Source organism: Oryx dammah, unplaced genomic scaffold, assembly GCF_014754425.2.
Source record: "Oryx dammah isolate SB20612 unplaced genomic scaffold, SCBI_Odam_1.1 HiC_scaffold_27, whole genome shotgun sequence".
NCBI classification, from domain to species: Eukaryota; Metazoa; Chordata; class Mammalia; order Artiodactyla; family Bovidae; genus Oryx; species Oryx dammah.
In genome coordinates this window covers 11,302,466-11,327,854 of record NW_024070211.1, presented here as the reverse complement: position 1 = coordinate 11,327,854, position 25,389 = coordinate 11,302,466, and the positions used below count along the sequence as shown (strand labels likewise).

At 38.3% G+C, this 25,389-nt stretch overlaps 1 protein-coding gene across 1 annotated transcript in view; it reads right to left on the bottom strand.

Annotated features, from left to right (window-relative positions):
* Positions 1 to 7,763: 7,763 nt before the first annotated feature.
* YTHDF2 (YTH N6-methyladenosine RNA binding protein 2) overlaps positions 7,764 to 25,389 on the bottom strand; it is a 30,804-nt gene continuing 13,178 nt past the window's right edge. The window contains exon 5 of the mRNA XM_040229776.1: positions 7,764 to 8,613. Coding sequence (XP_040085710.1) covers positions 8,590 to 8,613 — 24 coding nt within the window. The 3' untranslated portion in view covers positions 7,764 to 8,589. The remainder of the gene's footprint in view (positions 8,614 to 25,389) is intronic.

The following is a 25,389-nucleotide window of genomic DNA, read 5'->3' as shown; positions in this document are numbered from 1 at the left end:
TTTTAAAATTCTGGTAACCAGTAATTGATAATCAATTATTTTAATTCGTGTCACCTTTTTATTAGCTTTCCTGACTCTCCACCTTAGAGAGGCAGATCTGCGGTGAGTGCAGTCTGGGGTTTACTGCTGCCTATAAGCCCAGAGCAAGGGAAGCAGGCAGTATGGGAGCTGGAAGAGCGAATGTAAATAGGAGAGTCTGGAGAGATCTCGCTGGTGAGGGAATCCTTGCTGGAAAAGGGGTGAGTGGGACTTGCAGATAAACGAGGGAAGGTATTCCAGGTGGAAGACCCAACCAGGGTGCAGGCCCTGTGATAGGAACCCGGCGTGTCTGAAGAAAAGCGGGGAGGACAAGGTGAGTAAAAATACAACAGTGAGATGAAAATGGAATTGTGATGCTCAAGATGGCATAAGAATCTGTGAGCTGTTGAAGGCTTTGGCCTCTACTCTAGAGTGAGATGGGAGCCAAGACAAAGTCTGAGCTCCAAAGTGGCATGATCTGATGAACTTTTCCACAGGATCCCTTTATTGCTGTGTGGAGGACGGAAAGTGAAAGTCGCTGTCATGTCTGACTCTTTGCGACCCCATGGACCCCATGGAATTCTCCGGGCCAGAAAACTGGAGTGGGTAGCCTTTCCCTTCTTCAGGGGATCTTCCCAACCCAGGGATCGAAGCCAGGTCTCCTGCATTGCAGGCAGATTCTTTACCAGCTGAACCATCAGGGAAGCCCAAGAACACTGGAGTGGGTAGCCTATCCCTTCTCCAGCATATCTTCCTGACCCAGGAATCAAACTGGCTTCTCCTGCATTGCAGGCGGATTCTTTACCAACTGAGCCATTAGGGAAACCAGCTGAAAGACTGGTGCAGTCAGCTAGGTGAGAGAGGATGAGAACTTGATCATAGATATGTTAAGTGGACAACCAGTCAGACTTATGGACAATTATGACATAGGATATAAGGAATAGAGTCAAACATTACTCTCAGGATTTGGCCTGAGAAATGAGAGAGATGAAGTTATTACATAAGATGGGGCAGATGAAGAGGTGGGGGTTGTGTAGGTTTATATAAGTGTTAGGTTTGAGATGTTGGTGAGACTTTAGTGGAGAGACTGCACTGGCAACTGAATATACCAGAGTGCCAGGGACAGACCTGAACTGACTCTACATTTGGGAGTAGTTGGCACATGGATGGTGTTTAAAGCCCTTGGACTGGATGAAACCTAGTGAGTGTAGGTCAAGGACTAAGCCCCTAGATCACTCTGGCATCAAGAGGGCAAAAAGCAGAGGAAGAACCAACCAAGGAGACTAAATAGGAACAACCAGTAAAATAGGAGGAAACCCAGGAAGTGTGTGTGCCATGCTGGAATCCAAGTGAAGAAAGCGTATCAAGGAAATCACTTGACATTTATAGGTCAAACAGGGGCTAAGAATTAACAATGCAAGGTCACTAGTGACCTTGACAGGATCAGTGCCACTGAAATGAAGAGGATGAAAGCCTGATTGGAGTGGTTAGAGAAAATGAGGGGGAAATGGAGCCAGGGAGTAACAGCTTCCTCTTTGGGGTCTTGCTGCAAAGAGTAATAGAGAAATGAGTTGTAACTGACAGAAGAAATGGGAAAAAAGGCAGCACATTTTTATGCTGATGGGAATGATCCAACAAAGGTAAAATTGGGGTGTGGAAGATTTGATGGAGTGGTGTTCCTGAGATGCTGAAAGACTAAGGTCGGTGAGCAAAGGGACTCTTCATAGAAACATACTTAGTCCCAGACGCATTGGTTCACAAACTCTTAAACTTCATCAGAATCACCTGAGCACTTACTAAAGCACAGATTGCTGGGCCCCACCCTCAGAATTTGATTCAATAGGTCTGAAGTGGAATCCAATCATCTGCATTTCTGACAAGTTCCCCAGTGGTGCTGATAGTGCTGGCCTGGAGACCAGGCTTTAATAAACATCAATCCAGTTATGAGGTAAGTAGATGTAGCGGCAGGAGTCGGTGATTTTCATTCTGATTGCTTCCTTTTTCTGAGTCATGTGAAGTCATTGAAGAGTGAAGATGGGATATGCGGTGTTGGGAGAAAATAGGAGGAAATGGTTGTCTTGTGAGTAGGAAAAGTGAATAGATGGGGGAAATGTTGAAATGATCCCCTTCCTGAGGTTGATGATCATGAATCTAAGACAAGATGCTGGCTGAATGATTTTATACAACCACTGTAAACTGCACAGGTGTGGGTAGGTGAAAAATTTTATGTAACCAAGACTGTGGTTTGTCAATTAAAACAGATGAAGAGCAAGGGGCACGAGAGCTGACAGTGAATACAAGGTGGGAGGGAGATTATGAGGAACATGAAGTTTAGTCTAGGAGAGGAGGTGCGGTGAGGTAAAATGATACACTTTTCTCAAAAGTGAGTGCTTTCTTCTCAAAGCCTTACCCAGCTTGTCTTCATCACTCACCTCTCTGAATTTGTTAGCATGACTCTTCCAGCCTCAAACATTTGTGTTCTTTTCTCTATAGCACTCATCCCAGAATTGAAGTCCCAATGAAGGAAGGGCTTTCAGTTTTCCGCTGTGGCCCCAGTGCCTAGAATTCTGCCTGGCATTTAGCAGTGCCCCCCAACATTATCCTCCTTATCCCAATCCTGGCCAGCTTACTCTTCAACCACATCCAGGACATGTCCTAGACTTCTGCATCAAAGTACCCTGATTTGGAATGATGTTCATCTAAAAACACAGTGCCTAACTCTTCAAGTTGAAAGACTTTGGGGAAACGTTAGTCTGGAAAATTTGGGTCCCAGTGCTTAAGAACAAGATGACAAGTTCAAGGTTCTGCCAGGTAGCTTTTGATGACAGAAACCTAGGTCCTTGGGGCACTACTCACTCCAGGATCCTAGAAGGTCAACCATATTGTTCTAGAAGACCTGGGTCCTTCTCAGGCAGACCAAAATAGAAAAATTCCTGAAATTGTGATGGGGGAGGGGCAGGGAGGCACACACTGTAGATGGTTTAGTATTATTCCATCTTTGTAAAATAACTTAAAATTATATGCATTATATGCGTTATATTCAGGAATACACACATGCTATATACTATATACTGAATTTACATATAAAGCAATTTGTTTAATGGTTTAGAAGGATAGATAGCAAAGCGTTATACCAAGATATACTTTAGTCTATATATGTAACTGTCTGGACAGGTTGTTTTGATTAGAAAAGCTCTAGTAGTTAAAATGAATCTAAATTCCGGCAAAAACCATACATCAAGTGGCTTCAGAAGTCAATTCCTCTTTCCAGTGAGGAAATAAGTGCAAAGAGTAATTCCCTGACTTTCCCAATCAGACATCTCATTGATGGAGCAGAGTACCTAGGGGTGAGCTCAAACTGCCAACAGGAAGATGAAGAGGCAAGGAGCTCATGTGGTTCCCACCAAGTAAGAAAAATCTAGGAAGATCCAATACTGAAAGGGAAATCTGCTAGGTACAGCCCCTCTGTTCTTCCTACTCTGTGTACCTCCCACAACTGTAAACCTACTCTACACTGCAATCCTTGAACTAAATTGAGGACGAGAATCTTAATCATTCCCTCTCCCCCAGTGCCCAGTAGCACCAACAGGGGCTCACAAAATACAGACTGAATGACTGAATAGATGGGAAAAGCAGATGAACACATTCTCACGAAAAACTGGACAACGCAGCAAAATTGGGAGTTTCTTTAGGGAGCTTCCCCTTAAAGGGAAACTCCACGGTAACTTTATTTTTAGAGCACGTGAACACTGCCAATCGCCAGCAGGTGGGGCCACAGTAACAGTTTCACAACCTTCAGCAGGCACGCGGTTGAGCATTATTTTAAAAGGAAGAAGCAAGCAGCAAGCCATGCATGGCCCTAATGTCATCTCTGCCCCGCGAGCAGGATAGTGTGAAACCCCAGTTCCCTGTCCTTTAGGCAGCAGAGACCTAGCTCACCTGTGAAGGTAAGAGGCTTGGCACCAAGAGAGGATTTTGCACGAGTGCAAAAGCAGTATCTACACCATCTTGAACCCACATTTCTCACGGTCAAAGTCAGGGGAAAATCAGACCAAATGGTAGGGTATGCACAGCGGCCCCCCCCCCCCCCAGGCTGCAGCGCGCTAGTTAGCGGGGTCGCGGGAGTACGGAGAATCAGGTTAGCAGGGCCCAAGTTTCTGTCTCCCTGCGGGTCACGATGCCATAGCCACCAGGCGCGGCGCCAACCTGCACGCACTGCGCTGTCCAGTCACGGAGCCCAGCGACCGAAATGAGGGCGGGCGGGTGCCCTATGCCCACTCCCCTGCAGGCGAGGCTAGAGCCAGTCCAGGGAACCTGCAAGCAGAGCCCTGCAGGTTTGTGGGACATCTTCCAACCCACTTAATCTCCCTGTGGCTGATTACCCTACAGCCATGTCAGCTTTCCACGTGCAAACCCAGCAGTTGTACCAAGTATTAGTTTCAAAGAAAGGCTTGTCTCAGGGGTAAGGAGTTTCATCTGCTGCCAGAAACAGGGCTAGCAGTGAGTGATACAGTCGTGACAAAGTGGGGGTACTATCACAGGCAAAAAAACAGGATGACTGTAAACTGGCTTTATGAAACCTGAATCCTCAGGACACTTTAACTCACTTTCATTTTCAGAGGGAAGGCTCCTACATTCATGACACAAGACTACATTTCCAGGAGAAAAAAAATCATTTTTCAAATAAGAGTGGGAATACTCAAGTGCCATCTGCTCCCTAATGAAAAATGTCAGCACATGACCACTTACTTTTCCATAGGCAGAAAAAGCTCTGAACCCCTAAACTAGTTTAGGTGGGGTGGAAGCCAGGATTTTCAACATTTTGGGTCTCTAATTTACAACACTAAAAAGACAGAAATGAATGTAGGGTGCACACCAACCCGTGCTCATCGGCCCCCACTCTAGATGAAGCATTAATAAGCCAAGTGAAAAGCCCTCTCCACAACTCCAGAAGACTGGTACACAGCTCTACAAAAGTGGAAGAGGAGTGGTTAGTGTTTTGATTAGGCTAAATAATTCTTCACTTATACAAGAAATAAACCCCCACTTTAATAATCTATTGCAATTCAAAGTGTTGCTTTAGAAAAAAATCAAGGGTTGGTTTCTAAATATTCTCCAATAAAAAGAACCTTTGTTCTTTGGAAAAATGGGGCTGAGAGACTAAAAATACAAGACTAGCCAAGAACATCTTATAGTACATACCAGAATGTTAAGGAAAGAACACTGGGGGCATGTCAAAAGGACACAGGAGCCAACTTGAAGGAGCTCCCAACAGCCAAAGCTGGGACAATTTGAGCAACAAATGATAGCACTGACCCATAGAATAAAATACTTCTGAGTCCATACTGATGTCACTAAATAAATAAAATGGGGAGAAGGGACAGTGTCTCCTTATAGAATTCTAATAGTACAAATGTAGAATAAAGAATAGACATAATGAATTAATACTTGGTAAATGTCACATACTTGATAGCCAGTGAATAACAATCCAAGGTGTCAAAATTAGTGAACAAAGATTGTTTAAAACTATATCCCTCCACAAGTTACGTATTCACTACAAAGGGAAACAATAACTTTACAATGGAGAAACACGGCAAATACTACCTTAATGTGATCAAAGTTAACACCACCAATAATAATACATATGGACATCATGTGTCCAGATATAATGCACCAAGAAGGGCATATGATTTTTGCAGTATTCTTACCAAAATATAACTTCAATCTAGTAGTGAGACAGTATTAGACAAAGTCAATTCGAGGGGCACGATATAAACAACTGGCCAGTACTCTTGGCCAGTACTCTTCCCAAGTGTCAAAATCATAAAAGATAAAGGCTGAAGAACTTGCAGTCTACAAACTAAAGACAACTAAACACACCATGGGATCCTGGACTGAATGCTGAGCTGGGAAAAAAAAAGACATTTCTTGAACAGATGGCGCAAGTCAAATAAGGTCTACAGATTAGTTAATAGTACTGTATCGATATTTACTGCTTTTGAAAATGGTTCAGTGGCTTATATAAAATGTTAGCATTTAGGGGAAGCTGAGCGAAGGGTATATGAGAACTCTTCACACCATTTTTGCAAAGTTAAGTTTTTAAAAAATGGAACATGGTTGGAGAAAGGTAGCCAATTAAGTATTAAATCAAGTGAATGTGAGACTTACACAGTTTGTTCACATTAAAGATTTAAAATGCTCTGAGTTAACACTGATGGCACGCTGTGAGACTGTTCAGTTTCCCTTCATATGCAACAAAGGAGAAAGGTAAACAAGCATGGCTGCCGGAGTCTTACATTCACAAATGACAAACAAAGCATTAAGGGCAAACCGTCAAAAGTCAACAAGGGCAAATAGTCAAAAGTCAACAATTTCCACTGGCAAAGTTGTCATTAGCAAATGAGAGAACTAGTTTAGCTGCATTTGGGGATCTTCACCAAACCAACTTTTGGACAAACTTTTTAAGAGCGAATATAATCTAATTTTTATACTACTTATATATTGAAAGTCCAATTTTTCTTTTTTTTAAATACACAAATCTAACATCCTGACTCCCTCAATATTCACTCAAGTGAGCAGCCTTGTTAAAGGCTCCAAATTCCTTTCAGCTTGTCCTCAAAGCCATACCAGTATTTTTTATGTGATGTAAAAATAAAGACTGGCTTAAATACTGAGGCAGTAACATTTCGAATTGCAGAAAAGCATCTTAAATGATCTCATATCTAACTTGAATACAATGTAGGAAAATCTAGCTGAAACTGATTTTGAATTTGCTTTTCTCAGGATATTTTTTCCCTTTCAAAAGTGAAATACTAAACCTCCATTAAACCGATGGGAGTCCTCTAGAAGTCACTGAAGTCTCAGCTTAACTTGAATGCAATAAATGTTACATTTCCAATTTGAAACTGGGCATCCTCAAACTGATAAAAGCACAAAGGACTCCCTGATTTGGGGGGAATGTATTTCAAAAAGCTTAGCAAATAGGAATATCTAGATATACTGGACCGTGTCTCAGGCAGAGCAAGGTTCTCAACTCTAAGTGTTAACAATAATGCTAATTATTATTATCAGCAATTTATGAGTTAGTAGCCTGGGTTGTGTAGAATGGGATGAATAAATCATTTGAGAGCAAAACACGATCCAACAGTATTATAATCTATTTCCTGAATCCTTTCTTATTATGGAAGTTTTTACATTTAACTGAGACACTTTAAGGGCTAAAAATCTGTAAGAAAAAGAGAATCTCCAAACCTTAGAAAATAAATAATGATGAATCAATTACCCTTATGGTTACATGGTTCACAAAGATCCAAGCCCATTGGAATTTCTTATACGTGGGATACATGGAATCCTGCCTCAGTCAGTCATATTTCAGATTAAACTGTATATCCTTGATACTGGGCTCTTTGCACAAAACATACGTGGCCAGGTTACTAGAGGGTTATTAGCACAGTGCCTGCCTGGCAACTAATAAAGACACACAATCAAATATTTGTTGAACAATTTAGCATAGCAGGGGCACTACCTTCTCAGAAGTATCCAGAAATAAAGCATTATGAATATTGGCCCACCTTGCTCTGCAGTGGTCATGGTTATCCAACCCTGGGTACAAAGCAATTCCTGAACTATTCCATCTCAGTGAACTTTTTAAAAATGGTTGCTGTCTCACCTCATGAAACTGCTTGTACTCCAAAGCTCTCACAAAACATAGCAAATCAAATAATACTAATAAATGGTACTAGAAGTGATGCTCAACAGGATCTCACGTTTATTGAGAAGTGATTAATGGTAAAAAGAAAGGCAATGCCCTTTCCTCATTGGCTGAACAAGAAACTGAAGAAACATTCACTACACGTTTTTACAATATTTTTCTCTTCCAAAATGCATTTCTGTAAACAAGTTTTTACCACTGTTCTTAGCTTTGAAATCAAATTAATCCTGACTTAATCAGTATAATGTACAAGAACAGAACATTTCTTAGGACTCCTAGTACTTTACTTTGAGTAACAAAGGGTCAGAGAAAATGAACCACCCTTAAAGACACAACCTTGGGTAACACTGTTAAATTCTCCAAGACAGAAATTCTTCATAAAAATGTTCTTCCAGTTCGGAAGGAAAAAACCAAATTCCCACTTTCTGGGGTGGATGCCCAAAACCTTCAAAACTCAAGTGTTCTCCAAGTGCAAATGTCAAAACGGGGGGAGGAAAGGGTTCAAAAATTAGAGAAAACTGTATGTACTTACGGACTTTAAAATCCGAAAAACATAGTAAAAAGACAAACAAAAGAAAGCTTTATGCTCTGAAATCACAACCAAAGCCAAAATAAAAGGGACATTTTTCACCTAAACTACCTAGAGGGATTTTTTGTTTAGTTTTTCCTTTTTCTTTTTTTTTTCATTTTCCAGTTAAGTCCTATGTCTTTTGTGAAATTCCAATACTTAAACTGCAAGTCTGCAATCGTCTCTGAAGTCAATGAAATTAAGAAAAAAGTCCTAATTCTCTTGAAGGTCATTTTTTTCCTCTTAGGATATGCAGATGCAACCGTTGCTGCAGTCTGTGCAGAACTGCCTCTTATTTCCCACGACCTTGACGTTCCTATAGAAGTTAAAAAAAAAATTGAAATGGTTAGTTAAAACTTAACTGAACAAGAATTAAAGCTTCATAGAATAACACTACAGAAAATTAATTATTTGAGCTAAACAGAAGATTCCCCACAGGTAAAGACTTTTTACTTCTAATATTTTATTTTAAAAAATTTATTTATTTTTGGCTGTGCTGGGTCTTTGCTGCTGCCATGGCTACTGTCTAGTTGCGGTGTGAGGGCTTCTCACTTCAGCAGCTTCTCCTGTTGCAGAGCATGGGCTCGGGGTGTGGGCTTCAGTAGGTGCAGCTCCCAGGCTCTAGAGCACAGGCTCAATAGTTGTGGCCCACGGGCTTAGCTGCTCCATAGCATATGGGATCTTCCCAGATCAGGGATCAAACCTGTGTCTCCTGCATTGACAGGTGAGTTTTTTAGCACTGAGCCACCAGGGAAGCTCTACTTCTAATATTTTAAACTGAAGTACTAACACTCACGAACCCTAATTAATATGAAATTATTTTTCTTCCATAAGCCCTAAACAATACTGGAGTCCTCCTATATTAGTCCCAAGGCATTAAACATATTCACAGGTGTCAATTTCCTTCTTGTTTTTGGTAAAGTGAGGATATGTATCCAGGCCGTGGGAGAATTAATGAACTGACGTACAGAAAGCTCTTACTCCATAGCAGGCAAGAAAATCATCCTTTTCCCCAAGGGAGAGTTTAAAATCCACTCAGAAATGGATTTTGAAAACTGAACGCAATACTTACGTTTTCCCTGAAATAAATCTAAATGCTCCTTTCTTACTAAGAATCATTCTTTTATAAGCTTTTCATAAATTTACCCTAAACATCATTCCATTTCACACACTACCTCACGAAGGAATTTTAAAACATACAACTAAACCCACATGCCTTTTAAAAGCAAAAAACAAAAGCAAAAGCATTAAGTGATTAGGAGCAAGCGCACATACCTGAACTTAAGACTCAATTCATCAAGCTACGTAAGTAGTCATTTGCTCCTATTCACCTTATGGTAACTATGGTTCTGAAGTTAAATATTCCTATTTAAAAAACAACCAAAAAAGCCAACTACCACTTATGGGCTACCACATTCCAGGCACTGTACATAATGATCTTCATAACCAACCTGCAACGACTGAACTATTCCCGCTTTAGTGATAAAAAACTAAAACTCAAAATAGTTACTTGACCAAGGTTTCCCAAGAACCAAGATTCCAAACCCATGGCTATGTGGTTGTCTACAACACGTAGGAATATTTATGCAAAACTCAACAAAGTGAAGTGAGGCTTTGTGGTGAACTGACTACCCTACCACTAAATTACTCCATGGATATAAAAAACAGTAAACTATTCAGAAGGAGCAGTTATCTTTTTGTAATGTCCTATTGGACGTGTCTGGAATTCAGAGATAAACTCACCAACATACAAAGAAGTGGGATATTATTTTCAAAATAAGTCATTTGGAAATTTCAAACAATAAAATTAACAAAAATATTCACCCACATGCTATTTCTGAAATTCAAACTCAACAATTTGAAAAAGGAAAAAGAAAAAAGAATAAGAAGTTAAATCCAACATAAATAAGGGACCTCAAAAATTCTGATGTTCCTGAGCTGCAATATTGACCTCCACACACACTTTCTATATAACTGTCCCAAAGTTTTCATGATGGATATATTATTTACAATAGGAAAATTCCAACTAAAAAAACCTCTGGCACTGACCAAAATGAAACTTTCAACAGCACATCAATTCTCATATCAGTCTTTTTTTTTAATTGAAACATAGCTGATTTACAATGTTGTGCTAGTTTCAAGCATATAGTAAAGTGATTCAGTTACATATATTCTTTTTCATCATGGGTTATTACAAAATACTGAATGCATCCTATGCTATAACAGTAGGTTCTATCAATTGTTTCTTTTTCCTTTTTTTTATTGAAGTATAATTGCTTTATAGAATTTTTCTCCTATCAATCTTAAACTTATCTACCTAGTTCAGTCTTTCTTAATTTGGATGAATACTATTTAACCTCTCTTCTGTTGCTAATCAAAATCTATCTTTCCTTTCAGGAAATATGGACTTTTTTTCATGTTTCTTGATTAAATCTCATTCTTATAGTTTTAAGCCAAGAATGCTTGGAATACCTAGCCTTCTGACCTTTAGGGTACAGTTCAAAACTCCTTCCTTGAGACTTCCTTAATCACTGCAGTTTTAAAGGTCCTTCTAAATCTGCAACCACAATTGAAAATTAAATTGTTTTGTTTCATAGAAAATTAGTCCCAACTCAACCAAAACCTCCTAGAAAGCAAAGAAAAGGTCTTCAATTAAGCTCACTCACATACTTACTTACAAGTTTGGCAGTGGATAACAGGCTACAATTGACTTTTAAATAAAATTCTGGTTCTTATCACAAGAAAAAAATGGTAATGGATATTAATTAACTTATTGTGGTAAGCATTTCTCAATATACACATTTATCAAATAACTATGCTGTAGTACACATTTAACAATGCTGTATCAATTACATCTCAAAAAACTGGGAAAAATCCCTAGAGGCAATTTCTATTACCAGTTCCTCCTGTCCTTCCTGAGTTATGTTACGCACATAAAAGCTGATATTGTTTTTTGCTTTTCACAAGTAGCATATAACACTCCCTTCACTTTGCTTTCTCCCCCCTCACTTAATATGTCCTGCAGACTGTTCAATTTCAGCACATATAGATCTGCTTTTTATGGATCTGGGAGCACTCTCCTAGCTCTGAATGTAAGTACTGAAGATCTAAAAGAAAAGTAGTTCAAAAGAAAAGTAGTTCTCAAAGACATGCTGAATAAAAGAAGCCTTAAACAAAAAGAATGAACACATAATGCATGACTCCAATTATGTGAAGTTTTATAACAGGGAAAACAAATCTATGGGGACAAAATTAGAAAAGTAGTTGTCTTTGGTGAAGCAGGGGTGGGACTGACTAAAAATGGGCATGAGGGAAACTTCTAGAATGATGTTTTTTGTCTTTTTTTAATTATTATTTTTGATGTAGATAATTTTTAAAGTCCTTATTGAATTTTTTGCTTCTGTGTTACGTTTTGGATTTTTTAGTGAGAGGTAGGTGCGATCTTGGCTCCCCACCAGGGATCAAACCTGCAGCTCTTGGGAGGCAAAGTCTTAACCTCTAGATCACCACAAAGTCCTCATTCTGTATCTTCAGAGGAGTTTGAGTTACACAGATAAGTACGTTTGTCAGCATTCTGTAAATATACACTTGTGCATTTCATGTAAATTAAACTCAAGAAATACATAAAACAAATACTGCGCTCTAATAATGACATGTATGCTGAAATGTTTAGGGGTGAACTGTACTGATAATGACAATTTCTTTGTAATACATCAAAAAATAAAATGGACTGGTAGAAAGACAAAAAAAAAAAAACTGGGGGAAAAATTCTGCCTACTATTTCTTATTTTAATATAATGTGGCCCCAAGAATACAAATAAACTTATATACTCCAAATTGTACTGCTAAATTAGAAAACCTAGACTCTGCCAAATCTGTTTTCCCCTAAGAAATACATTTATAGGAAATTCCCTGGTGGTCCAAAGGTTAGGGCTCCATGCTTCCACTGCAACGGGCACAGGTTCAATCCCTGGTTGAGGAACTAAAATCTCCATGTGCCCAGTGGCTTGGCAAATTACAACATTTAAAATATTTAGTGATGGGAGAATGGCATTGAAACATGTATACTATCATGTAAGAAACGAAATGCCAGTCTATGTTCGATGCAGGATACAGGATGCTTGGGGCTGGTGCATGGGGATGATCCAGAGAGATGATATGGGATGGGAGATGGGAGGGGGATTCAGGATTGGGAGCTTGTGTACACCCGTGGTCGATTCATGTCAATGTATGGCAAAACCAATACAGTATTGTAAAGTAAAATAAAGTAAAAAAAAAAAAAAAGTCCTTCAAGATAACATAGAATAAATCCTAGATGATATGGGTATAGTGACATCTTTTTAGATAAAACATCAAGGACACAGTCTATGAAGTTAATACTTGATAAGTTGGACTTCATTAAAATTAAAAATTCTGCTCTATAAGAAGCAATATCGAAAGAATGAGAAGACAAGCCATACACTGGGAGAAAATGTTTGCCAAATACATACCTAATAAAGAGCTATATTTCAAGTTAAAAAATAAATAAATAAAATAAAATATTTAGTGAAAAGAAATTCAAAACAGCACTGTGAAATTGCACTTATTATAAACAAAGTTTGTTTCTCCTTATATAATATGATACTAAATCCACAAACACCTGCGTTCAACTTTGCCTCCAACAAAACTATTCCTGAATTTAACAATTATACCAAGAGGGCAAATACTACCTGTGTCCTAATGTAAACCTGTGTGACAGAAGGTTTACTTTAAATCAAGGGTCCTAAAACACCACCCCACCCCACAGTCTGTCAGGAACCATACTATACAGCAGGAGGTGAGCGCTGTGGTAGGGCAGGGGCCAGGGTTGGGGCAAAACCGAAACCACCCCCCACCCCCACACTATGGAAAAACTGTTTTCCACAAAACTGATCTCTGGTGCCAAAAAGGTTGGGGACCACTGCTTTAAATTATGGAAATTTCATGCAAACAACAAATGGCATTAGCTGCCTTAATCTCCTAATCAACATCAAGAAAATATCATATTGATCCAATTCAGCAAGCTGATTAAACTGCTCTTCTACTTTCAAATACAATTTTGATGTGTACACAAATAAGCTTACATATTTACAAATAAATATCCATCTTCTCGGAAATTGTAAAGATACTTAAGCATTCACATCTTGAAAAGCAAAATGAATTTGGCATCAATAATAGAACTGTAAATATAACTAATAAAACTGTAAATATAAATAATAAAACTATAAATGATAAACATAATAAAACTGTAAATGATTGACAAGATTTTTAATATTGCTAGACATTTTAAACATTAAAAAAGGAAAGAAAAAAAACTAAGGGGAATTCCCCAGCAGTCCAGTGGTTAGGACTTCACACTTCCACTGCAGGGGACATGAGTTTGATCCCTGATCAAGTTTGATCCCTGGTCAGGGAACTAAGATCTGGCAAACCATATAGCACAGCCAAAAAAGAAAATCAAAACAAAACACAACAACAAAGATCCACAACTTGGCTAGAAACAGAAATGAATCAGATGACCCAGCTTGAAGGGCCCATGACTGCCCAAATCTATGATGATGTGAGCATTACACAGCCTTAATGATAAATGAACAACTATCTTAGTAATATCTTAACTGGGCAAGAAGGGATGCTAAATCTAAAAGATGAATATTTGATGAGGAGCAAGATTTATTTATAGTCTCAAACTATTTTCCCACTTATTGAAAGGAAAACAGTACTTTTACAATGAAGAACCACATGGATACCCTAAGTGCTCAAAGTAAACACTACTAATAATGGCATAAACAGACATCTTATGCCTCCTAATGTGATGCGCTGAGGACAGTCACTTACGGAGTATTCCTGTCAGAAAAGCATAATCTGATTGTACACTATGAGGAAAGGAAACTTTAGACAAACCGAGAGCAACATCTACAAAAACAGAATTCATATACTCTTCAGAAATATAATGTAATAAACAAAAAGGGCAAATGGGTAGGATGCTGGTGTGTGATTGTGTGTGTATAACTGCAGATTAAGAGACTAAAAAGACATAAAACTGAAAGGTCCTGTACTGGACCTTGGACCACAAAAAAATTGCTACCAAGGACATTAAGACAACTGGTAAAAATATGAATACCATCTGTAGCGTAGACAACAGTACTGCATCAATGTTAAATTTCTTGATTCTGAAAAACTGCACTGTGGTCATAAATGCATGCTCTTCTTTTTAGGAACTACACAGCAAAGTATTGAGGAAAAAAGGGCGCGATGCCTTGGAATTTACTTTCAAATGATCCACAAAAAAATTTCACACACATCTCCAAAGAAAATGATGAAACAAATGTAGCAGAATATTACACTGGTAATCTGGGTGAAGACTATTTGGGAGTTCTTTGCACTGTTCTTTAAATTTCTCCAAATTTGAAATTATTTCAAGATAAAAAGCTAATAAAATGTGGGACAATTCATTTAATTCTGCAATAATTGGCTGCATTAAAAAGCTATGTTTGGGGACTTCCCTGGCGATCCAGCGGTTAAGACTGTGCACTTCCAATGCAGAGGGTGTTAGTTCGATCTCTGGGCAGGGAACTAAGACCCCACTTGCAGCTGTAGCCAAGAAAAAAGAAGTTTAACAACTCATGAAACTTTGAAATGTGTTTATTTCCTCATATCTATGCTAAAATCATCAAACATGAGAGTATTTTAGCAAAAGAAAAAGAAACATCTTCCTATCAGCTTTTTACAAGTCTTTTAAAATGAGAAAAAATGACAGAAAAGATTCTAACACAAGGACCATTATTTTAACCATTTTGAGACATTGAAACCTTTTAGGTTTCTATAAAATACTTCTCTTACAACAGGCCTTTTCTTTTACTTGTTTGACTATTTCCTATTACTGCAGGAATCCCAATAAATTGATTGCTTTGACAATCTGTGGTCAAGACTCCATTTGTCAAATGCATTTATAACATTTCTAATCAACCAGTGCTACCGTGGTAATATTTAATAAAGAAAAACCTGGGAGTGAGACAGAAGAATGGTGATAGATATACAATAAAAGGAAAGAGCAGAACACATAAAAGCAAGCTGAGACCTCCAGTGGGTCCAGGTCCCAGCTGGAATTGCCAGAAGCACAAAATGTACTTGTGTCTTGCTGGACACTCCAGCTTTTATACATGGAGATGCTACTGATCCACCGTAGCAGGGGAAGTGGTAAGGCATACTGGCTTTCCCCACCGTGGTGTCCTCTTGCAGCCTATATCTACCACATTTTTTAAACCTAGTGTCATGTGCAAGGCAGCTATAGTGTGATCAGTGGTAGGAACAGGCTGGAGTGGCCAGTCTAGGTTAAGCCCCTATATAAGATCCTCAAGCACAAACACAAAATTAATCATGAAGTCCTAAACAGAAAACAGACCAAATGCTAAAAGGAAGAAAGATGCATTCCCAGAGCTTTACAATATACTGTGATATAATAAGGAATAAAGGAAAATAGCAGAGCAAGATTTTACTGAATTCACACTGCATTACAAAATTCCCACTAGAACATTCACCTAATCGTTAAATCAGTTCACAATTCCATTGTTCACTGTTCAATAAAGGAAAAAATCTTATGAAATTAAATAAGATAAATTTAAAGATATTAACTAAGAATATATAAGCCAGGGGAAGAAGTTTCTAGGCCTCAATATCTGGTCTGTCACTTAAACAACTAAAGGTTAATACACCATCTATCCATCACATTTTAGTCTCTTCTCACCTTACATCTATGACTATAAAATGCAAAAATCCATCTCTAGAGGAAATATCCTAAAGGCCACAAAGTGGCAATGTTACTTAAAGTCTGCACATTTTAAATCTCTTTCTGAGATTCTTTAAATCTGCTTAATTTTCCCTCTATTTAGCTTAATATCCTTTCTCATCTCTACTACCACTCCTCTCCCAACTTTTAAATGGGCCACAAACACAACAGGCACACATACATCTATTCATCAGATATAATTTTATTAACTTTTTTTTTTTAATTTTATTAACTTTAAAATCTGATGTCTATCCTCTGAAATAAAATTTACTTAACAGCCCTCAACTAAATCTTATGTCCCCATGGTCCTTGGTAGATAAGAACACACACTTCACAACCTCTGGCTGAAAATAAGAAAATGGTAGACAGCTTAACATGAAAATAGGATTATACTAAAATAACTTTCACTGTTTTATATGGTTTATGGAATAAATCTTTTTTTTGGTCCCGCTTTGAGGTTTGTGGGATCTTATTTCCCTGATGACCAGGGATTGAACTCCTGCCCTCGGCAGTGAAAGTGTGGAGTCCTAATCACCAGACTGCCAAGGAACTCCCTGAAAACAATCTTAATAATCCCTGATGCTGTTAATATATGCATTACCTGAGTCTAAGGGCAGAAAGATCACAAGCTGTATATAAATATTCTGCCTTCCCCATAATGAAGGAACAAAAATATCTTCCATCAATTCTCTAATTTAAAGCAGAGCTATAGTATTTTATTTAAAGTATCTTCTATCTTCTCCCTTTTGAGATTTTCTAGGTGCAGAAATGGACATTTAGTTGAAATAAACTTCTAGGAAATGACATAAGAGCACCAGGATGAAGTAAATGCATTTAACTATTAACTCTTCCTACCATCACATTTACAACGAGTTAGTAGCTGAACTCCTATATACATTTCACCAAAAGGGTTAGAAGTAAAAGCCTGGATAATCTACTATTTTCAAGCACTGAATAGTTAAGTCTAACTGGTAACAGAACAAAGGGTAAGACAGATCACATTTTTTCAGTTATTCTTCAAAAATAACTGATTCTCCAATAAGAAATACATTTGAACAAAAACTAATTTTACAATAAAACCAATTTCTGAAAACACTTCAGAATACAATTTAACAAATGAGGTTTTTTAATAGCTTGTCAGTCAAACCCCCCAGCTCCCAGCATTTGACAGTAAGTTCAGAAAATGAAGCAATCACTGAATATGCTTCCCAGCTATTTGATAAATGATATAGCCTCCAGTTCGACCTTCAAAAATTTCTAGTGGAACCATCCTCGACACCTCCATGAATACCTCTCTAGCCCAAGCTACTGTGATCTCTCAATAAAACTTTGCTACAGACTCCTTTTAACTGATGTCTTTCAGTATTGTGCCCTCCTCAGTCTGTTCCAATAATGGGGACCCAGCAGCATTATTAAGTACTGTATCAAAAGTTACTGAAGAATTTGATGTTTGACCCAAAATAAACACAAATATATGTATATTTATGTATATATATATTTATATGCCTGAGATTATGGATAATATTAATAAAAGACCTGTATGCAAATACTTCAGTCATATATATATATTTAATCCTAACAAGAGAAACGCTAGACTGGAAGAAACACAAGCTGGAATCAAGATTGCCAGGACAAGTATCAATAACCTCAGATATGCAGATGACACCACCCTTATGGCAGAAAGTGAAGAGGAACTAAAAAGCCTCTTGATGAAAGTCAAGGTGGAGAGTGAAAAAGTTGGCCTAAAGCTCAACATTCAGAAAACGAAGATCATGGCATCCGGTCCCATCACTTCATGGGAAATAGATGGGGAAACAGTGGAAACAGTGTCAGACTTTATTTTGGGGGGGTTCCAAAATCACTGCAGATGGTGATTGCAGCCATGAAATTAAATGCTTACTCCTTCGAAGAAAAGTTATGACCAACCTAGATAGCATATTCAAAAGAAGAGACATTACTTTGCCAACAAAGGTCCGTCTAGTCAAGGCTATGGTTTTTCCTGTGGTCATTTATGGATGTGAGAGTTGGACTGTGAAGAAGGCTGAGCACTGAAGAATTGATGCTTTTGAACTGCGGTGTTGGAGAAGACTCTTGAGAGTCCCTTGGACTGCAAGGAGATCTAACCAGTCCATTCTGAAGGAGATCAGCCCTTGGATTTCTTTGGAAGGAATGATGCTAAAGCTGAAACTCCAGTACTTTGGCCACCTCATGCGAAGAGTTGACTCACTGGAAAAGACTGATGCTGGGAGGGATTGGGGGCAGGAGGAGAAGGGGACGACAGAGGATGAGATGGCTGGACGGCATCACTGACTCGATGGATATTAAGTCTGAGCAAACTCCAGGAGTTGGTGATGGTCAGAGAGGCCTGGCGTGCTGCGATTCATGGGGTCGCAAAGAGTCGGACACGACTGAGCGACTGAACTGAACTGAATCCTAACAACTCAGTAAGATTTTGCCCCTATTTTCATAAAATACTAAGGCTCAAAAGGTTTACTTGCTCAAATCACTAAGAGGCAGAGAAGGGTCCTAGGCTTTTCCCTACTATGTTAACAAAACCACAGACTCTATGATTTATGGTCATCAATAATATCAACCTAGTGAACAATATATAAATACCTAAGTTTTTTAAAAGGCCTGTCATACATAATATACTTCACAGAATCCCTTCCCACAATCCCCCAAAACTAATTACCTTTAAAAATCAGTTAACATCTTTAGACAACTTCAGGATGGATAGTGGTCACTAAATATTATTCCTTTAAATTATCTAACAACTCTAAACAATTAAGGTGCTCATAAAAAGGAAGATACAATAAAATAAGCTAAAACTTAATAACATTAAAGCCTCTTAGAAGTAGCCATAATGTCTCTGAGTAGATTACAGCATAAAGTTACATGCAGGATATTCAGTTACACTGCCACCTTTTAATGAACAATTACAGGCAATTCACTGGAGGCTGGTAATATTGATAGCTGATGAAAAATACTACTCAAAAGACCCTTTCAGCCTCAAGGTAGGCCACAGTATAAAAAGGTATACAGCCAGGCTTACCAGACACATATGACTTCTAACATTGTTTCCAAACATCAAGTCTGAGACTAGCAGGCAGAGACTGGGAAAACTTTAGGCCAAAGAAGAAACTTCCAGGAAAAATGAGCATGAGGAATTTGAGGTGGGGGACACACAAAAAAGTACCTAATGACATTCATAATTTAAATACAAAGAATCAACTATGGAGCTGAGAAAATGCAGATTCCAAAGCCTCAGCTTCAAAGGTGCTCACTTAGTAGGAGAGGAAGGACAAAGATCTGTCATGTAAATAGTAACTTGTAGGACTTCCTGGTTGGTGGTCCAGTGGTTAAGAGTCTGCCTGCCAATGCAACGGAGGTGGGTTTGATCCCAGAGCAACTAAGCCCGTGTGCCACAACTACTGAACCGGCGCTCTAGAGCCAATGCTCTGCAGGAAACCTGTGTACAACTAGAGAAAGGCTACACACAGCAACAAAGACCCAGCACAGCCAAAGATAAACAGTAAATAATGTTTCTAAAAACTAAAACAAAAACCCAGAGAACCATTTATGTTCTCCCTTACTCCTGCTGTCATTAGCAGCAACTCTCACAAGGTTAGGTAGATACAATTTGCTCCATTTTGATGCTTGTGATGAGGGAAGTTTTAAACCTAAGTGCTTAAATAAAGGTTTAAGTTTCAATTAATTATGCTCTCCTCATATAGGCAACAAAGAGGTGACTGGCTATAGGCATCAATAGATAATAGATCATTGCTGTTAGCTACTTTACTTTAAATGACAAATGTGAAGATTCACAAGACCAAAGAACAAAAAGCTTTGGGGCAAAACAAATTCCAGCTCTTTTACGACCTAGCCAGTCTCTTAAGAAAGTTATTCCTTTTTGAATCTCAATTCCCTAATTGTAAAATGAAAATAATCTTGGGGATTCCCCAGCATCCAATGGTTAGGAGGACTCTGCTTCCATTGCACAGCACCCAGGTTCCATCCCTGGTGGTTGGATCCCCAGTCAGGATCCCCTCCCCTCCCTGAGCTTCACAGTGGGGATTAAAAAAAAAAAACAACATAATCTTAACTATCCTATAGGATTGTTATAAGGCGTCTGCAATAACATATGCAAAGTGCCTTATATAAACGTGCAAAAAAATGGCTAAATATGGGTAAATACCTGAAGTGTTAAGGGGGAAAAAGCAGGATTAAATACTATATAGAATATGATAACTACATAAATCACTGAACTGTGTAGGAAAATCAGCCAAAATGATGAGTGGTTTTGTCAGAGCAGAGGAACTATGGGTCAGCTTTCATTGCTACAGTTTTTTTATAATTAGGTTATATTTTCCAGTGAAAAAACAAATGCAATGGGAAATGTGCAAATGTTAATATAAAATTGGCACACAGCAAATTTAACACAAATTAAAAACTCAGTATGCTATCCACACCAACTGCCAAGGTACACATGAAGACAAAAGCTTATATATGTCTACCCTTTATAAATGACTTCATGCATTACACAAGTTATCTGTCCAAAATTTTCAGCTTTGACACATGTAGCAGAGCATTAAATATCTTGTTTCATAAGAACCAACAGGTATTACAACAGCAGTAAATGCAAGAGTTCGAAAGAGCAACTGCCTGCTTCTTCCCTTCCCCCCGCCCCCAACATTCAACAGCTGAAACTTGAAGACTTAGCCATTTTCTTCCCTCATCTTTCTTTCCACACTCTTTTTCTACATACATGTCCTTCTAGACCCAACTCAACTCCAGTCTTCCATAAAAATGACAACCCTGGTCTTGCTATTCTTTTCTTCTGTACTTAGTTTCATACTGTAAAATTAGCACTTTAATACACACTGCCCTATACTGTTTCATCTAAGACAACTCCTCCAATATGCACTGTCTTATACTATTTTATCTATATCTCCTCCCTAGGGTTAAATGGAGTTAAATTAGTTCAATTAGGGATTGTTTATTCAGCAAGGGATGAAAAGTATTAGGGCACTATTTACTGAGCTAGCTGTCAGCTCCTGCAGGCTTGCAGAATTCAATGGTGAAGAGATCACATTTGCTTTCCCTAATTCTACCAGAGCTTTTTCTCCTCTACATGAAATTCCTAACTAGTGCAGGTGTCAGTCCTTCATACAGTTCTTTAAGGCAGTCAAAGCCAGTGCTGTAGCATCGCCAGCTTCTGTGAGATGTTTTCTTAATCCCTCCCTTCCTCCAAGGCTAAATAACCAATACATCTAGATGAGATGTTGAAGCAGCAGATTCCTTTCGGTTCTTCAGTTTCAAAACAGATCACCCCAACTCCCAATTCCACCTCCTTGTACCATTCGTTCCATTAACAAAAAAATTCCTGTCACACAGTGGGTTCCCAATTCTGCTTCACAGAGGAGGTACTCTGAAGATCACCCAGAGGGGGAAAAAAACACTGAGCATGTAAGAATCCTGTAAAACAGGCGACCTGGGTTCAATCCCTGGGTTGGGAAGACCCCTGGAGGAGGGCATGACAACCCCCTCCAAGATTCTTGCCTGGAGAATGCCCATGGACAGATAAGCCTGGTGGGCTACAGCCCATAGGACTGCAAAAAGTCAGACACAACTGAAGCAACTTAGCACAACACACATGTGAAATCAGCCATTCATGGGGTTCTGAGCAAGTGTTTGGAGCAGAAAAAAAAAAAAAAAAAACTGTGATGTTAAAAAGTCTGAAAACTTATAGGACTAATCTTTACTTCTGGTAGATAAGCAAAATAGTTCACATCTCAGTAATTCTTGGTTTATATTACTCAGAGTAAATACAAATAGTAAATGATTCTAAAATTGTTAACCACTCCTTGTCCCAAACTATTCAGGTCTGCAAAAATGGCGCCCTCTAGATCAATCTTTACCCCTATCAAAAACAGAATACTGGACTTCCCTAGTGGTACAGTGGAGAAGAATCCACCTGCCAATGCAGGGGACACAGGTTTCATCCCTGGTCCAGGAAGATTCCACGTGCCTCAGAGCAACTAAGCCTTGTGCGCCACAACCATAGGGCCTAGGGGAGCAGCTACTGAAGCCCGCGCACCTAGAGCCTGTGCTCTGCAACAGAAGCCACTGCAATGAGAAGCCATCCTGCAACTAGAGAGCAGCCCCCGCTCACTGCAACTAGAAAAAGCCCACCACACAACCAACCAAGACCCTGTGCATAAATAAATTTAAAAAAGAAAAAAGAACCAGAATACTGACATTTTCAATACTCAACTGTATTTCAGAAACTGTTATATGGTCTAATTCACCAAAACAGCCAATACTAACTAAACAGAAGCTGGTCTTACTTCCTTAAATCTCTTTAAGACTTGGTTGGAATAGACAGCTTGGAAAACTTTGCAGGTTGGGAAGGGTTAGAAAACTACAGAAACAACAAACGCAGAGTCTGTTGAATAATGTGTGGAGGACAAAACCTTCAAACCCTTAACAAAGCACTCTCATGTTACTTTTATTCAGATAGTTGTTGGCATTTGCAGTCATCTGCTACCTCTCTGCAGTCTCTGAATAAGTTGATTATACCCCACTGTTTGAAATTCTACTCAAGATATAGCCCTTTCCTGGTTCTCTTTAAAACTCAAACTACTCCCTGTCAATCTCTCTCACTTGCTCCCTCTTTAATTCATCCTTTAAACTGTGTTACTGCTGGGGGTTCTTTCTTTGGCCCTCTTCTCTCACTGCACGTTGGCTCTGGAACCACAATAAGTAGAACATCAGCTCTGCTTTCTTAGTTTGGGTAACTGTGCAGAGGTATTTACTCTTTAGAGTTCTCATCTGTAAAACTGAGGTAAGTTGTACCACAATGATAGAATTAAATGAAAACATACATAAAAATATGTATTCAGGACAGCTGCATACTATAGACACTACAGAACATATAATTTCGGCCATTATTTTTATTACCAATATTCTTAAAGAATCTTAAACTCATCCATGCCTTTACCTACACTGAGGGCTCAAACTCCAAATTTCTATCAACAGACCTCTCTCGTGAGCCCAAGATCCTACCATCAACTGATTGTACCACAGGTACCCCTAATACTATTTCCAAAATCCAACATATCTCCAAACCCTAACCTGCTGCTCACAGTATTTTCTAAGTTTTTGTTTGTTTGTGTTTTTTGTTTGTTTGTGTTTTTTGTTTGTTTTAAATAACTATCAGCAAATGTTTCTATCACATTTCCCCATTCCCACTATCTTGATTCAGGCTCTCAGTGTCTTTCTCCCAACTATTTTAAAAAACTCTCATTTGGCCTGAGTCACCTATACCTCTCTCTCTCCATTTAACAGATGATTTTAGTTGCATTGCTAACCTGAGTTTCCATTTTCCTACCTATAAATTTTGTCTCTGAGAGTTGGTGCAGGGATTAAAGCAAAACTATGAAAGTGCCTAACAAAGTTAGTGCCCATTACTGACTTAAGACAACTGAAATGAAGATGTACTTCACTGGCTCATCAATCTGAACAACTTCCTTGCTAAACTGGATAATGATTTTCAAATTGTGGAAGACTAATTCCTCAAATTTTGTGTTATTCAAAATACGTTTGGATAGAGACATAAGTGTGTTTAATCTGCATTAAGGGAGCTCCCTGGTGGTCCAGTGGTCAGGACTCCACACTTTCACTGCAGGGAACATGGGTTCGATCCCGAATGCCTCACAGCAAATCTGCATTAATATTTTCTCTATCACTTTTAAGTCTAGACAATCAACAAAAATCAAGTCCTGATTTGTATACAGCATTTGCCAATTTCTGTAGTGTCAATAACATAGCTGAGCTCAAACTAAAAGTGGGCTATCTGTAGGGCTAAGAGACATGCAAGTGCAGTGTATTATATTGATACAGACATAACTTCAAGATTAAATATTATGGTTTAATGGTAATAACAGTATTCTAAATTTATGTAGCTTAACTTTAATGTACATTTCAAACTGTAGTTTATAATGTAATTAAACGTAAATAGAAATCTAAAACATCTATTAATACAATGTATTTAATTTTTTAATTCATATAATTTGTTTGATGATTGTGTTTAACTAGCTTGCTAAAATTCTTGAAACCTAAACAGCTGGCTCACAATGAGCAAGCTCAAGCACATTATTGGACTTGGACACTGAAATACCAACTCCACCACTTGTACCTATGAGACCTTTATACAGAACCTCTTTAAGCCTGCTTCCTCATCTAAAATATGAGAACGATATACTAGATGGGAAAGTTATTATACTAGATGGGTAGTTAACTTTTATGTGCAACAAGTGCCAAGCACTGTGCTATCATTAAGTGCTTATTAACCCCTTGCTCATTCTATTTGATACAAACCAAATGCTGTTTCCTCCATGAAGCCTTTCTTAATTTCCCCAAACTTATCACTTCTCCAGAAAGCCAAACTATTTCTTCATCTCTCTATTACAGCTCTTATCTCGTATTTTATCCATTTTGTTGTACGCTTAACAACACTGTTTGGTCCTAAGACAAAGATGGTGCCTTGTTTATCTGTTCTATCACAGCAATTAACACAAACACATTTGTTGAAAGATGGATACAAACAAAGGGCATGCTTCAAAAAGTTCCAAATTCAGTGTCACCTATCCTCTTTTGGTCCTCCTTTAAGAAGGCTACAGAGAGGCATTTCATCTATTCACAAAGCAAGGAAGATGAGTAATACAAATAGAATTCCCTCAATCCTATTAGCAAAAAGACAAGTAAATTTATCTGCAAGACAGAAAACAAAGAATGCCTTAGAATTTTACAAAACATTCAAGTTTGCCATCCTGATTAAAACAGGATGCCCACTCACTAGTTCTGAAGAAGTAATTTAAAAAAACAGGAGTGGGATATTGTTAAATGGAAAGAACAATACTCCCTGGTCATTTATTTCTTAAAGATTTAATAAAACAATACATGTAGCTAAAGTGATGGCTTTTTCCTTTCTGACTTTTGCCATCACCAAAACTTCGATATTTTAAATATTTTTCTGAAGTTGAGAATGGAGCCAATATTTGTAAACAAGGAAATGAATGTCCAAGTTAAAGGGTGAGGGGGGAAAAAGAGAGCTGCAAGAAAAAAAAAAAAAACTTCTTTATAAAGAAAAATATTACTTGTGCTAACACTACAGTAAACCTAGATTTTTTTTCTTTAGAAAGGAAACGATTATGTGGTAATCACTTTGTGTTTCTTTGCTAAGTCTTTATTACATTTTAGATAAGCTTTTCATTAACACACAATAAA